Source organism: Mobula birostris, chromosome 4 (genome assembly GCF_030028105.1).
Source record: "Mobula birostris isolate sMobBir1 chromosome 4, sMobBir1.hap1, whole genome shotgun sequence".
Taxonomy (NCBI): domain Eukaryota; kingdom Metazoa; phylum Chordata; class Chondrichthyes; order Myliobatiformes; family Myliobatidae; genus Mobula; species Mobula birostris.
In genome coordinates, this window is record NC_092373.1 from 205466928 (window position 1) to 205480583 (window position 13656).

The window sequence follows — 13656 nt, forward strand, 5'->3', positions numbered from 1 at the left end:
AGTTACCAGTGACTAACAGTTCCTCAGTCTCTTCAGTCTGGACCACCGTTCATGTGCTCATGTGCGTTGAAACATTGAGCATACTGTAAAATTACCCTGAATCTGCATTTCCTTTATACAAATCTTTCTGTCGTGGGTAATTGTTCTTGTCAGTTCATATTCTCTCCTCAGCCTACACAGTACTGTAGAAAACACCAAGGCTCACTCTGTCCTTAAAGCAATAGTTCTCCAGCTCAGACACCACCCTTGCAGAAGTCCTCACCACCCTCGTCTTTTCTGTACTGTCATGACCAGTCTGTACACAATGCTGTATTGTAAGGTGAGAGGGGAAAGGTTTCAACGGGACCTGTGGTTTTGCACACGAAGGATGATATATGGAACAAGTGATAGTAGTAAATACAATTACAACATTTAGGAGGCACACGGATTGGTAATTGGTTTATTATTCTCCCCCGTGCTGAGATACAGGTGGGGGAGCAATCCACAAGTGTTACCATGCCTGCCACTTACTAACTCTTACCACCTTTGGATTGTGGAAGGAATCCCACACAGTCACAGTGAGAAAGTACAAGCTCCTTAGGACAGTGGCATGAACTGAATCCCTATCAGTGATCCAATCACAAACGAGAAAATCTGCAGATGCTGGAAATCCAAATAACACACACAAAATGCTGGAGGAACTCAGCAGGCCACACAGCATTAATGGAAAAGAGTATAGTCGATGTTTCAGGTCCTGCCTGGAATGTCGACTGTACTCTTTTCCATAGATGCTGCATTGACTGCTGAGTTCTTCCAGCATTTTGTGTGTGTTCCTTATCAGTAATCATTGGTGGTGTAAAGTGATCGTGCTTTGCTGTTGTGGTGTGATAATGAGATCATATTTTATCTTAGTTACTGACAAATTTAATTGCATTTTGCTGTTTCTTTTTTCAGTCTTATTCTCTTTAGTCCTTCTACTGGAAGTAAGTTTTTCATTGCACCTGAGCATACGTGAACAATAATCTCAATTTCTATGCATTGTCTATTTAAATGTCTCTCTAACTGCCTTTTAAACATGGCAGTGTGTTCCTGATTGCTTGTATTTGAAATATTGTACACGGTGTAATTGCTGACCAGACATGTCTCTTCCATCAGAGCTGCAGAAAAGTGATCTGTCCCCCACCTTAGCACCTGTTACCACCTGCTCTGTGGAAGGTGATATGTCTCAATCCTTCCATCGCTCTCCACTGGAATTTGCCCCTCTGAGGTAAGATATGTTTAAAATCTGTGTGCTCTGTCAAAGCGCGGAATCTGATTATCTCACATTGAAACTTTCTGGTCTGGCTCCCTTGGGATCTGACTAGTGGCAGACAACAAGCAGGGTTTTCATGATACCTTAACCTCATTGTCCTTGTGAAGTTGACAATGAACTGGATTTGATCATAGAAGTTGCTGATGATTGTCTTACTGCAAGCAGGAGAGCCGTCCTTTTAAAGTATAGACATTCTGAGGAGTATAGATAGTAGGTAAATGCAAGCAGGCTTTTTCCACTGAGTTTGGATGAGACTAGAACTGAAAGTCATGGGTTAAGGGTGAAAAGTGAAGTATTTAAGGGGAACCTGGAGGAGCTTCTTCACTCAGGGTGGTGAGTGTGGAACGATCTGCCAGCGGAAGTGGTGAATATGGGTTTGATTGCAATGTTTACTGGAAATTTGAATAGGTACATGGATGGGAGAGGTATGGAGGGCTATGGTCTAGATCAGGGGTGACCAATCTTTTACGTTCCATGCGTAAGTTTTTTCACTCATGAGTTCAGGTGCGCCATACAACTCTTGTACCCCCATTCAATTCTTGTAAAAAATATGTTAATATAGAACTTGTGCGTGAAAAAATCGCATCTGAACTCATGCGTGAAAAAATTGAGGCACGGAATGTAAAAGGTTGGCCACCCCGGTCTAGATACAGGTGGATGGGATTAGACAGAATAGTGGTTTGCCATGGACCGGATGGGCTGAAGGGCCTGCTTCTGTGCTGTAGTGTTCTAGGACTCTTATCCTAGAGGCTGGAAGATTCCCAGACTTGCAAATGGATTTAAAAGAACATTACTGTTAAATCTTAGAAGTAGATAGCCAGAGACTTTCCCTGGACAGAAATGGCTAACACAAAGGGGCATAATTTAACGGTGATTGGAGAAATGTGTATTGGATGACAGAGGGAAGTATCTTACTTGGAGAGTGCTGTGTGTGGAATGCCCTGCTGAGGGTGGCAGTGGAGGCAGATACATTAGGGACATCTAAGAAACTCTTAGGTAACCACATGGATGATAGAAAAATGGAGGCTATGAGGGAGGGAAGAGTTGGATTGATCAGAGTAAATTAAAAGGTTGGCAGAACATCGTGCTTCAAAGGGCCTGTACTATGCTTTCTTCACTTGGATTTCCTCACTTGTAAACCCCAGTCAGTTCGGATTGGCATAAACATCTCCTCCATAATCTCCGTCACCACAGGGATCTGTACTTAGCCCCCTGCCCTCTTGCTTTAAACCTATGACTGTGTGGCTAAGTACAGCTCCACCACCATATACAAGTTTGCTGACACCACTCCTGTGAGCAGTATCAAAGAGGGTGATGAACCAGCATACAGGAGGGAGATTGAAAACTTGGCTGAGTGGTGTAATAACAACAACCTCTCACTCAATGTTATTAAGACCAAGGAACTGATTGTAGACTTCAAGAGAGGGAAACCAGAGGCCCATGAGCCAGTAATCATGAGAGGATCAGAGGTAGAGAGGGTCAGTAACTTTAAATTCCTGTCCTAGACCCATCATATAAATATTATTGCAAAGAAAGTGCCTCTACTTCCTCAGGAGTCTGTGGGGGTTTGGCACGTCATCAAAAACCTTGGCAAGCTTCTGTAGATATGTGGTGGAAAGTGTGCTGACTGGCTGCAGTACGGCCTGGTATGGGAACTTCAATGCCTTTGCGTGGAAAATCCGACAGAAGATAGTGGATCTGGCCCAGTACATCACAAGTAAAACCCTCCCAACAATTGAGCATCTCTACATGAGATGTTGCTGGAGAAAAGCAGCATCCATCATAGAGGATCGTCACCACCCAGGCCAGAATCAGAATCAGAATCAGGTTTATCATCACAGGTACGTGTCGTGAACTTAGCAGCTGCAGTTCAATGTCATACATAGAAGAAGAAAAAAATAGTAAATAAATAACTAAATCAATTATGGTATAGGTATATTGAATAGATTAAAAATCGTGCAAAAAACAGAAATTATATATATTAAAAAGTGAGGTAGTGTTCATGGGTTCAATGTCCATGTAGGAAACAAATGGCAGAGGAGAAGAAGCTGTTCCTGAATCACTGAGTGTGTGCTTTCAGGCTTCTGTACCTCCTACCTGATGGTAACAGTGAGAAAAGGGCATGCCCTGGGTGCTGGAGGTCCTTAATAATGGACGCTGCCTTTCGGAGACACCGTTCCTTGAAGATGACCTGGTTACTTCTAGTACCCAAGATGGAGCTGACTAAATTTACAACCCTCTGCAGCTGTTTTTGGTCCTGTGCAGTAGCCCCCCCCCCCCACACCAGACAGTGATGCAGCCTGTCAGAATGCTCTCCACAGTACATCTGTAGAAGATTTTGAGTGTATTTTCTTTTCAAACTCCTAATGAAGTATAGCCGCTGTCTTGCCGCCTTTATAACTGTATCAATATGTTGGGACCAGGTTACATCCTCAGAGATCTTGACACCTGGGAACTTAAAACTGCTCACTCTCTCCTCTTCTGATCCCTCTATGAGGATTGGTATGTGTTCCTTCATCTTACCCTTCCTGAAGTCCACAATCAGCTCTTTTGTCTCACTGATGTTGAGTGCCAGGTTGTTGCTGCGACACCACTCCACTAGTTGGCGTATCTCACTCCTGTACGCCAGCAGTCCCCAACCACCAGGCTGCAAAGCATGTGCTACCGGGCCGCGAGGAAACGATATGATTTGGCGATATGAGTTAGCTGCACCTTTCCTCATTCCCTGTCACGCCCACTGTTGAGCTTGAATGCACGCAAGGTCATGATCCGCACGTCATCCATGTCAGCGCGGTAAGGAGATCAACTCCTCAAGCTTGCAGATGACGGCGGGCTAAAAAGTATGTTTGACGTAACATCTCTGCTGGCATTCTGGATCAAGGTCAAGGCTGAATATCCTGAGATAGCCATGAAAGCACTGAAAACGTTGCTTCCATTTCCAACATATCTTTGCAATGAATGCAACGAAAACTAAATTGCGGAATAGACTGGACATAAGGAACCCCCTTCGAGTATCGCTGTCTCCCATCACCCCTCGATGGGACCGTCTTGTTGCAGGGAAACAAGCCCAGGGCTCCCACTGATTTAGCGATATTGGTGTGTTGCAATGATTATACATGTTCATACGGGGAAAATACGTGCTGTGTGTTTAATATCCAAATGTTCCTTAAAATGTTATGATGCTATTGACTTATATAACCATATAACAATTAGAGCACGGAAACAGGCGATCTCGGCCCTTTTAGTCCGTGCTGAACGCTACTCTCACCTAGTCCCGCGGACCTGCACTCAGCCCATAACCCTCCATTCCTTTCCTATCCATATACCTGTACAATTTTTCTTTAAATGATAATATCGAACCTGCCTCTACCACTTCCACTGGAAGTTCGTTCAACACTTCAAGCTCCCTTGTCCTCCCTGGTAACTGACTTATCACTATATTCATGCGAGGAAAATATGCGCTGTGTGTTTAATATTAAATTCGTTAGATAAACCCTTTTAGAAACGAAATTGAGTGTATTAGCCACTTATCACCTATATTCCTGTAGTGATTAACACTGCCCCTGCCTGAACAGAATCGCCAAAAACGATTTGTAGAAAAAAATCGGCACGTACATCATGCGCAAGCCACGCATGCGCACTGGTGCCTGCGCAAGGCTTCATGGTCATTGTAGTCTTTCTCAGGATGAACACAATGTGTTTGACTGCTACTCTTGTCCGATGGCAACCCTACCACCCCCCCCCCACCCACCCAGGTCGACCGGTCCGCAGTGCAAAAAAGGTTGGGGACCCCTGCTGTAGGCCCTCTCGTCACCATCTGAGATTCTACCAAGAATGGTTGCATCATCAGCAAATTTCTTTCTTTCTTTTTTAATCTTTTAACTAATTTTCTAAAATTATAAACAGAATAACAATATTGATACAAAGAGATTGGAATTATCTTATTGTTGATAAACATGTACAAAAAAACACTTCAAATAATACAGGTGTAATAGGCTTCCAAACTCTTAATATAGTTCGTCATAAAAAAAAGAAATAAAAAGAAAAAAATAATGCAAAGAACCCCCCCCCCCCCAAAAAAACAAAAAAAAACTGAACACTAAACCCAAAAAGAAAGCAAACGGAACAAAACAAGGCTGGACCAATATCTTAAATCGAATACATTCAATAATGTCGTCAACTCTGCTCCTCTGTTCATATTCTTAAGTTAATAAGAAGGATGCAGAAAAGGTCGAGTTACATCATATGGAAATGTTGAATAAATGGCTTCCAAGTCTCTTCAAATTTAACCGAAGGATCAAAAATGTCACTTCTAATTTTTTCTAAATTTAAACATGATATAGTTTGGGAAATCCATATAGTAGGAGGGTTGGTCTCCTTCCAATTCAATAAAGTGGATCTCCTGGCTATTAAAGTAACAAATGCGATCATCCAACAGGCTGAAGAGGATAAAGATCTATGTTCCGTCATTGGCAATCCAAAAATTGCTGTAATAGGATGAGGTTGTAAGTCAAAATGCAAAACTGTTGAAATAATATCAAAAATATCTTTCCAGAATTTTTCCAAGAGAGGGCAGGACCAGAACATACGAGTCAAGGAAACCACCTCAGAGTGACATCTGTCACAAATAGGTTTTATGTGGGAATAAAAACGAGCTAGTTTATCTTTAGACGTATGGGCCCTATGCACTACCTTAAATTGTATTAGTGTATGTTTCGCTCTTATAGAGGAAAAGCTAACTAATTGAAAAATTTTATCCTATTTCTCTATAGGTAAGCAAAGTTGAAGTTCCCTTTCCCATTCATTTTTAATTTTATCAGATGTACCTGGCTGTAATTTCATAATTATATCATAAATAGTTTCTAATAATCCCTTCTGAAAGGGATTTAAACCTAAAATTTTATCAATGATATCAGTAGGGTGTGAAATTGGAAAGGTAGGCAGCGTGGTATTTAAGATGTTTCTTATTTGTAAATATCTAAAAAAAAATTGGATCTGGGCAAATTATATTTAATAGATAACTGTTCAAAAGACCTGAAACAGTTATTCAGAAATAAGTCACGGAAACATGTTATACCTTTCATTTTCCATATCAAAAAGGCTTGATCCATAACCGAGGGTTGAAAAAAAAATTAGATATAATAGCGCTTGATAATATAAATTTGTTAAAACCGAAAAATTTACGAAATTGAAAGCATATTCGTAATGTATGTTTCGTTATTGGATTAACCATTTGTTTATTCAATTTAGATAATACAAAAGGAAGTGAAGTTCCTAAAATGGAAGCCAAAGAGAACCCTTGTACAGAGTAACCTTCAAGGTTTACCCAATGTGGACTTGGAATTATATTCCAATCTTGTGTCCAAGATATTAAATATCGAATATTAATTGCCCAATAACAGAATCTTAGATTCGGCAATGCTAAACCACCTTCTTTCTTGGACTTACGTAAATATTTTTTACTTAACCTGGGATTTTTATTCTGTCATATATAGGAGGAAATTTTAGAATCAATAGTATCAAAAAAGGATTTAGGAATAAAAATTGGTATTGCTTGGAGTAGATATAAAAATTTAGGTAAAATAATCATTTTAATAGCATTGATTCAGCCAATCAATGATAGAGACAACGGGGACCATTTAGTAATCAGTTGTTTAACCTGACTAATTAATGGTAAAAAATTGAGCTTGAGTAAGTCCTTATGTCCCTTAGCAATTTTAACTCCCAAATAAGTAAAATAGTCAGTAATCAATCTGAATGGTGAACATCTATAAATGGGAACCTGCATATTTAATGAAAAAAGTTCACTCTTACCAAGATTCAGTTTGTAACCAGAAAAACTGCTAAACTGAGCACGCAGAGTTAATATTGCTGGAATGGATTTCTCCAGGTTAGAAATATATAATAGTAAATCATCTGCATATAGTGATAATTTATGTGTCTCATTTCCACGGGTAATACCAAATATATTAGGAGAGTCACAAATAGCAATAGCAAGCAGAGTTAATACTGCCGGAATGGATTTCTCTGGGTTAGATATATATAGTAGTAAGTCATCTACATATAGTGATAATTTATGTATCTCATTCCCATGGGTAATATCAAATATATTAGGAGAGTCACAAATAGCAATAGCTAACGGTTCCAGGGCAATATCGAATAATAGTGGACTAAGAGGGCAACCCTGCCTAGTACCACGGAATAACTGAAAAAAGGGAGATCTTTGATTATTAGTAAATACTGAAGCCAAAGGAGTAAGGTATATCAATTTAATCCAAGATATGAGTATCAGACTAAAATTAAATTTCTCAAGCGTATTAAACAAGTATGTCTGTTCGACTCTGTCAAAGGCTTTCTCAGCATCCAGTGAAATGACGCATTCTGGAGTTCTTGGTGAAGGAGTATAAACAATATTCATTAATCTCCTAATATTAAAGAAGGAGTAATGATTTTTAATAAATCCAGTGTGATCAACAGAAATAATTTGAGGCAATACATTCTCCAATCTTGTTGCCAATATTTTAGAAAAAATAGATATAGGCTTATAAGATGCACATTCAATAGGATCCTTATCTTTTTTAAGAATTAGGGAAATAGAAGCTCGATAAAAAGATTGTGGTAATTTACCTATAGATACTGCATCCCTAAGCATTCTACATAACCAAGGAGACAGTATAGTAGAGAAAAATTTTAAAAAATTCTACTGTATATTCGTCTGGGCCAGGTGCTTTATCTGAGTTCATCGAAGAAATAGGATTTTTTATTTCTTCTACTGTAATAGATACATCTAGTTTTAAACATTCATTGGGTAATAATTTTGGAATATTTGATTTCTTTAAAAATTCATGCATTATAGTGGAGTCATCAGGAAATTCTGATTGGTATAGGGAGGTATAAAATTCTTGAAAGGATTTATTTATCTCACCATGATCAACCGTCAGAATACCATCTTTTTTACGAATCTTAACAATCTGGCGTTTAACCAAAGCTAATTTCAATTGATTAGCCAATAGTTTCCCAGTTTTATCACCATATATATAGAACTGACTCCTAGTTTTAATTAATTGGCTTTCAATCGAAGATGATAGTAATAGACTATGTTCCATTTGAAGTTCAACTCTCTCTTTGTAAAGCTCCTGATTAGGAGCAATAGAATATTTTTTGTCAATTTCTTTGACCTTGTCAACCAGCTTAAGTATTTCATTATTAGTTTGCCTTTTTAATCCAGCAGAATATGAAATAATTTGTCCCACGAATATATGCTTTAAAAGTATCCCATAGTACCCCGCTGGAAATTCCCTCTGTAAAATTCATTGTAAAGAATAAATTAATCTGTTCCTCAATAAAATTAATGAAGTCCGAATCCTGAAGCAAAGAGGTATTAAATCGCCATTGCCTAGTACTAGATGATGTATCCATTGACTTAATAGATAGTCTCAATGGCGCATGATCGGAGACAGCAATGGAGTCATATTTGCAGTCAATAACAAGTGGAATTAATCGAGAGTCAATAAGAAAATAATCAATTCTTGAATAATGATGATATACATGTGAAAAAAATGAGAACTCTTTCTTGTTGGGGTGTAAGAACCTCCAAATTTCTGAAATTCCAGAGTCAACCATAAAAGAGTTAATAAAAGTAGCCGATTTGTTCGGAAGTGCTTGATTGGACATAGATCTATCCATCAAAGGATTTAAACAACAGTTAAAATCTCCGCCCATAATCAACATATAATCATTTAAGTTAGGAAGGGCTGTAAAGAGATTCTTAAAAAATTCAGGACAATCAACATTTGGGGCATAAACATTAAGCATAACAACTTTTTTGTTAAATAACAAACCAGTAATGAACAAAAATCTACCATTTGGATCTGAAATAGTCTCATGATGCACAAATGAAATTGAAGGATCTATAAAAATAGAAACGCCTTTCACTTTGGCCTGTGAGGAGTTGGCGCTTCCAAAACCTAAAAAAATGCTGATTATCCTCTTTCCGGACTTGAGTTTCTTGTACGAAGATAATGTGAGCGTTCATCCTGTGGAATACTCTAAAAAATTTTCTTCTGTTTAATTGGGTGGTTTAAACCATTTGTATTCCAAGAAACCAAACTAATGATCTTATCCATAGTACTGAAATCGAACATAAGGTATGTAAAAGGGTAACCAGAATACAAATTCATGACCCCAGAAGAGGAAAGAAGGTTCAAAGAGGAACTGGAAGTCACGACATTTTGGTAGTTTCAAGTCAGCCCATTTAAGGAAACAATCTAAATTAAAAATAAGAACAAAAATACCCCCCCCCACAAAAACCCAGAAAAAAGCCAGAAAGTAGCCAATGCTAAATCTACTGCTAAATCTAACCCCGTCTTTCCAGAAGGCAACCCAAAAGAAATATGTTTATCGTAAAAAAGCACCACCCACGGTCAAAAAAGTAAAAAAAAAGCAATTACTATAGATGTAAGGAAAAGATTACAACAATTACAAACATAAAATAGTTCATTCTTACTCATATTTCAAAAAAAAACCAAGCGCCAGTTCATATTATTAATTTTTCGTATATAAATGATCGGAAATGAACCAATAAGAAAAGAAAATTCTGAGAAGGAGAAGGAAGCAATCCACCAGCTTAAGATGTAATACTTCTCCAATAACGTTTCAAAAAAAAGGAAAATCAAACATTAAAGCTGTTACTAAATTACTTTCAAAAGCAAAAATATTAAAAGTGAAACATACAAAATCACTAACAATAAAAGAGTACTTTCACTTAAAAATATGAAAAATACCTACACTACAGAATCAAGGCAAGAACCCTCAAAATATAAAAAATCTAAATGTGTAAGCTAGATATTAGTTTTTTTAACAAAAAGGAAACGAAAAACAGATTTTAAAAAAAAGGAAAACAGTGCGTTAATTAGTCCTTGGCAGAGGAAGACAAATTGTTGAGAAAACTTTGAGCTTTGCCCGGAGTTTTAAACAAACAACGAGAATTATCTGCCATAACAACTCTCAAACAGGCTGGGAATAGCAACGCTAATTTGTAGCCTTTCGATAAAGTTCTGACATCTGTGGTTTAAAAGCCATCTGTTCTTTCAATACTTCCTGGCTGAAATCTTCAACGATACGAAATTTAAAACTTTGAAATTCGATCATGCCTTTCCGCCGAGCAGCTCCTATCACTTGTTCCTTAACATGAACGTAATGAAACAGAACAACGACGGGTCTCGGTTTAAATTCTTTAGAAAGTTTAGGGCGTAAAGTACGATGTGCATGGTCTAGCAATGGGGTTCCTCCAACATTCCTGGACCAAACACATCCAATAACAATTTGGAAAAGTATTTAGTAGGATCTCCCGTCTCAACATCTTCAGGAAGTCTGATTATCCGTAGATTCTGTCGGTGATAACGATTTTCAAGATCGATAATCTTTGCTTTATAACGCTCCAACTGCTGAGTTGTCGAGGTTACATTTTTTCAAGAGATTCAATTTTTCGATCCCTTTTGCAACCAGCTTCATCTAGTTCCGAGATTCTAATTTGTTGTTGATTGACTTCGCGTCTAAACGATTTAACGTCATCTTGAATCGTCTTCAAAACTTCTTCAAACACAGCAAATCTTTGGTTAGGTGTATTCTCTAGGAATTTCGTCATTATTTCAACAGTTAATGGAGTCTCCTTCGATGCTTTCGGATCGCCATCTTTTTTCCAGTTCCCGCCGGAGTCCTTTCCGTTTTTAACTTCTCGTCCTCTGGTCAGCATCTTCAGTAAGTTAAAATCGAAGTTCAAAGATATATTTGTGGTATAAACCCTCTAGGGTAGGTATAGATAAAGTAAATAAGGGTGGTTACAGGTAAAAGGAGTAAAGGGAATGGAGCGATGCCAAAGTGTACCTCATGCCATGAGCGCCTCCTGGAAAGCAGCAAATGTATACAAACGTTTGTAGATGGTATTTGAGCTATGCCTAGCCACACAGTTATGTGTATATAGAGAGTAGAGCAGTGGGCTAAGCACACACCCCTGAAATGCGCCAGTGTTAAGCATCAGTGAGGAGGAGAGTTAACACCAATCTGGCCAGGTTCTGTAACTCCTTAATCAGGATTGTGGGAACGATGGTATTAAATGTTGAACTATAGTCGACGAACAGCATTCTGACATAGGTGTTTTTGTTGTCCTGGAAGTCTAAATCCGTGTGAAGAGCCATTGAGATTGTGTCTGCCGTTGACCTGTTGTGGCGATAGGCAATTTGCAATGGCTCCAGGTCCTTGCTGAGGCAGGAGTTCAGTTTAGTCATGACCATCACTGTCGATGTGAGTGCTACTGGGCGATAGTCATTAAGGCAGCTCGCATTCTTCTTAGGCAGTGGTATAATTGTTGCCTTTTTGAAGCAAGTGGGAACTTCCGCCCATAGCAGTGAGAGGTTGAAAATGTCCTTGAATACTCCCGCCAGTTGGTTGGCACAGGTTTTCAGAGACTTACCAGGTACTCCATCGGGACCTTCTGCCTTGCGAGGGTTCACTCTCTTTAAAGGCATCCTAACATCGGCCTCTGAGACAGCGATCACAGGGTCATCAGATGCAGCAGGGATCTTCACGGTTGCAGTTATATTCTCTCTTTCAAAGCGGGCATAGAAGGTGTTGTGTTCATCTGGTAGTGATGTATCGCTTCCAATCATGCTATGGGTTTCGCTTTGTAGGAAGCAATGCTCTTGCTCTTTCCTCACTGCTGCCATCAAATAGAAGGTATAAGAGCTTCAGGTTTTGCACCACTGGGTTCAAGAATAGTTACTACCTCTCAATCATCAGGCTTTTGAACAAAAGGAGATAGCTGCTCTCATTTAAGGACTCTGTTGTATTGTTATTTTATGCTCATTATTTATTGCTATTTATATCCGCATTTGCACAGTTTACAGTTAAGTTCCTGATGTTTACAGTTACTGTTCTTTTAAGGCATCCGTTAGTCTTGTGAGACCACGGATCTGCGCCTGGAAAGTCTTCACTCTCCAGGGCGCAGGCCTGGGCAAGGTTGTATGGAAGACCGGCAGTTGCCCATACTGCAAGTCTCCCCTTTCCACGACACCGATGTTTTCCAAGGGAAGGGCATTAGGACCCATACAGCTTGACACCAGTGTCGTCTCAGAGCACTGTGTGATTAAGTGCCTTGCTCAAGGACACAACACGCTGCCTTGGCTGGGGCTCGAACTCATGACCTTCAGATCACTAGTCGAATGCCTTAACCACTTGGCCACGTGCCCACAGTTACTGTTCTATAGATTTACTCAGTATGCCTGCAGAAAAAGAATGTGTTGTATGTGGTACTGTGTATGTACTCTGATAATGCATTTTACTTTGAACGCTGTAATGTTCTATGTTCTAAACTTGCTGCCCTTTAGTTGCCCTCTCACTGACAGGTAGACAATTCATTCTTTACTCTGTCAGGAGCTGTGAGCCTCTGTCAGCTCCAGTGCAATACAACTGACTGTGGTGATCAGCAGGCAGGGTAGGGGTAGAATTATCAGCTGGACTGCAGATTCCAGGTGGCATATTTTGACAGGAGGAATAAGGCAGTCATTTACTGTGCATAATGAGAGAGAACTGGAGGTGTAGATACACAGATCATCAAAATAGTGACATCAGTAAATGCTATTAATGGAAGCATAGGCCAAAGTTTGAAAAGCAGAAGTTTTTAGTAAAACCATGTTCAGTCCATATAAGGAAGTCTGCTCTCTATGTTATAAAAATAGATGTGGAGCCACTAGAGGTGGTGCAAAAAGTCCAATGAGTCTAGAAGTGACTAACCAGTCAGCAAAACGGATCAAGAAGCAAACTGCTGGAGGAACTCCATAGGTCAGGCAGCGTCCACGGAGGGAAATGTTCAGCCAGCATTTCAGGTCAAAACCCTTCATCTGGACTGAGAGATGGAGGGGAGATGGTCAGTCTAAGGAGGTGAGGGAAGGGGTGGACAAGAGCTGGATCCAGGTGAGGATGGACGGTAGATGGAGAGGGGAGAGTGCGAATAGTAATCAAGTCTGGAAGGTGACGGGTAAATCCACTTGAGGGCGAATGATAGATGGATGAGAGGAGAGTGCAAGTAGTGATAAGCAGGGAGATAGGTGGGGTTTGAAGATGTGCTAGGGGCAGGCTGCATGTATCGCATCACTGCTACTGCCGATATAGAATACCCACAACTTACTAACACTAACCGGTATGTCTTTGAGATGTGGAGGAAATTGGAGCACCCAGAGGAAACCTACCCACTTTACAGAGGGGACACCATTCTTGACAGACAGTGGCAGGAATTGAGCCCCAATTGCTGGCACTGTGAAGTGTTACACTAACCTCAATGCTACCGCACCACCCTTGTTGAGCTTTGC

The 13656-nt window shown here is 39.7% G+C and overlaps 1 protein-coding gene across 5 annotated transcripts in view; it reads left to right on the plus strand.

Annotated features, from left to right (window-relative positions):
* alms1 (ALMS1 centrosome and basal body associated protein) overlaps nt 1-13656 on the plus strand; it is an 86838-nt gene that overhangs the window by 11473 nt on the left and 61709 nt on the right. For all 5 annotated transcript variants that reach the window (XM_072256806.1, XM_072256805.1, XM_072256808.1 and 2 more), the window contains one exon: nt 1135-1246. In XM_072256806.1, coding sequence (XP_072112907.1) covers nt 1135-1246 — 112 coding nt within the window. The remainder of the gene's footprint in view (nt 1-1134; nt 1247-13656) is intronic.